General features: G+C 40.1%; 1 protein-coding gene across 1 annotated transcript; it reads left to right on the top strand.

The window, feature by feature from the left end:
- Positions 1-849: 849 nt before the first annotated feature.
- On the top strand, positions 850-2,421 carry LOC136533778 (uncharacterized). Its single transcript, XM_066526313.1, has 2 exons — positions 850-1,019; positions 1,764-2,421. The coding sequence occupies exons 1-2, from the start codon at positions 850-852 to the stop codon at positions 2,419-2,421; spliced, it is 828 nt and encodes a 275-aa protein (XP_066382410.1).
- Positions 2,422-3,204: the final 783 nt, after the last annotated feature.

Raw genomic sequence — 3,204 nt, 5'->3', positions numbered from 1 at the left:
TTATATTATTATTACAACAATAAACTTTAAACATTTTTTTGTAAAATGTTTATAAGATACATAAACAAAATATGTTTGATCTAAAAAAATGTGCGACATCATTTTATTTTAGGTATAAGACTTCATATTGTGTGGTATGGAAACTAATTAAGAAATATTTAGAGTCACATTTTTTGGCTTGTATTGTATATAAATTATTACTAATCCATTTAATTAATGGTATATAAAGATACAATATACAGTTGCACATTATTTAAGGATAAACTCTCGTGAGCGCCAACATTGAGCAAACCTCTTCATATTTGATTGGGTAGAGTACAGAAATGAAAGCATATGCATAGATTTGCATGTTATTTTTTTTTTAATGTCATATAAAAGGTAAGGACAAAGGTAACAAGGCAGAATATACATTTGTTGACACACAATCAGTTCACGAGATCTTCAGAAGTCAAGAAAACATTTTTTTTAGTATGAAGAAAGAGAGCATTTCAAGTCTACCTGAAAAAAAAAAAGAGACTATGCAAAGGGCCTTCTCTGAGTATTTTCCAAATAACCTATGGATTGTGTTAACCAGATTCCCATCGTTGTTACCAGCCAACAGTCTCGTCCCAGGATCAAATAAATGAACCTGCGGATGGAAGCATATTTTAGAAACTCCATAAGAACTCATGGCATATAGCCACGGGCGAAGCCACGTTGAGAGCGCTGGATGCCCAGGCACCCAGGCCAAAATCGAAACTATGTTATGAGGAGCAAATTTCCACCGTTTGTGCACCCCCCGGCCCAAAAGCAGGCAACCCCCACTGGCCCAAGCCCACGTCGCAGGTTGCTTCCAGGAGAAGGATGCCAATGAGTCTCCACGCACGCACGGCTGCCTCCACGGGAATTTTCGCTGTGGCCGCGCGCGAGTCCGCGAGGGGCAAGGAGGCCGCGGCGTTTCGCCTGACGCAGCGAGCCAGCGACGCAACTACGCAAGGGCAGCTGGGCAGGGGCGGCAAGGCATCGACGCCGCCATGCCGGTGACGATCCCTGCTGCAACAGCCTGACGTCATCTCATCATCTGGTCGTCATCTCGTCATCTGGTCTTGATCCCTGTCGTCATCTCGTCGAGCCGAGCCGAGCGCCCGATGGCCGCGGCAACAGCCTGATGTGAGGGCGCTCACCCTCACGGCCTCTCTAGCTCTCTCTGTTCTGGACATCTGCTCCAAAAGAAAAGGCAAGGAATCAAACCCTCAATTTATTTATCTTGTATTTCAATCAAGTTAAGCCTCACATCCGATTTCGATTCTTCCCGATAATATGTTGAAATTGAGTAGGTTGCAGTTTAGGGTTAGTGATTAATTGGGGTTTTCTCTTTTTAGTATATGCATATACATTTATGATAGTATGGATCTGCAATTTGATTATGCTTGAACATTATAGGTAATCATGGAGAGGTTTTATAAACGGAAAGCTCCAGACACAAACACCGCCAACAATAACAGAAATTCATGTCTAGATTATCTCAATTGGGAAGTGGAGATTAAATATGATCCAGGCTTGAGAAAACAAATTGATGCTTACCATCCTAACCATAGAGAAAAGGTCAGAAGAAAATATTTGGAAAATGGACCTTGCTAGCCTCGCACATGTAATTTTCCTGTTTCAGATATTGGAGACAAGCCGAGAAGATTTATCCCGGAATGGTTTGATGAGTTTGGAAGTTGGCTTGAATATAGTGAGTCAAAGGACAGAGCATATTGCTTTTGTTGTTTCTTATTCAGAGAAAAGAAGGATGCAGGATATAAATCATTTATAGTTAATGGTTGGAATGGTTATCATAGGAAAGGAAGGCTAAAGTCACATGTTGGTGATGTTGGTGGCTTACACTATAATGCAATGAAGAAGTGTGATGATTTGTTACAAAGAAGGCAACACATAGATGTTGCTTATAATCAGATAAGTGAGACTGCAAAGAAGGCTTATTTTACTCGGTTGAATGGATCCATTGATACTGCTAGGCTATTGTTGAAGCAAGGATTGCCTTTTCGTGGTCATGATGAGTCACTAGAATCCAACAATAAAGGAAACTTCAAGGAGTTTTATGATTGCTTAGCACAACATGATCTAGAGTTACGCAAAGCGATGAGTACAAATGCTGCAGCTAATAGTTGTTTGCTAGCTCCTGAAATTCAAAGGGACATTGTTGAATGTTTTGCAAATGAGATTGTACACTCTATCCTTGAAGAACTGGGCAATGATGTGTTTTGCTTGCTAGTTGATGAGTCAAGAGATGTTTCTTGCAAAGAACAAATGGCTGTGGTCTTGAGGTATGTTGACAAATGTGGGATCGTGAAAGAGAGGTTTGTTGGCGTTGTGCATGTGACTGAAACAACTTCTTCCCACCTGAAGTCATCTATTGATTCTTTACTTGCAACTTGAGACTGGGATAGGGTTAAATCAAGAGCAATGCCTTAAAAGACCCGGAGATACTCGTTGGAGTTCTCATTACAAAACTTTCAAAAGTTTAGTCAACATGTTTCCTACAATAGTTGAAGTGCTAAAAGTTGTTGAAAAGGATGACAGAGATTGGAAAAATAGAGATCAAGCATCAAATCTTCTAGTATACTTCAAATCATTTGACTTTGCCTTTTATTTGCATCTCATGTTGACTACATTAACTGCCACAAATGCCTTGTCATTAGCATTGCAACGCAAGGATCAAGACATTGTAAATGCCATTGGATGTGTGAAATCAACTAGACTCCATTTAAATAATCTTAGAAGAGATGGGTGGGACAAATTATTAGATGAAGTGAATGAGTTTTGTGACATGCATGAAATTGACCAAGTGGAAATGGAAGATGCCTATGTTGATCCCCGACAACCTAGAAAAAAATCAGGAATTACATACAAGCATCACTATGGAGTGGATTGCTTTAACGATGTTATTGATTGGCTAATTCAAGAGCTTGATAGCCGCTTTAGTGAGACAAGCTCTCAATTGCTTGTTTGCTCGGCCGCTTTCGACCCAAGTGATCGATTTCATGCTTTTGATATGGAGACTTTGATGAGCTTAGCAAAACTATATCCTGATGATTTTAGTACTGATGATTTGAGAGACCTTAGTCATTACCTTTGCCTTTACATTGCCGATGTGCGAGAAGATGCTAGATTCTCCAACATCAACACTATTGGTGAGCTCTCTCAAAAAATGGTTGAGAC

Source organism: Miscanthus floridulus, unplaced genomic scaffold, assembly GCF_019320115.1.
Source record: "Miscanthus floridulus cultivar M001 unplaced genomic scaffold, ASM1932011v1 os_1183_2, whole genome shotgun sequence".
NCBI classification, from domain to species: Eukaryota; Viridiplantae; Streptophyta; class Magnoliopsida; order Poales; family Poaceae; genus Miscanthus; species Miscanthus floridulus.
Note: the sequence above shows the minus strand (reverse complement) of the source record. Positions and strands in the feature narration are given on the sequence as shown.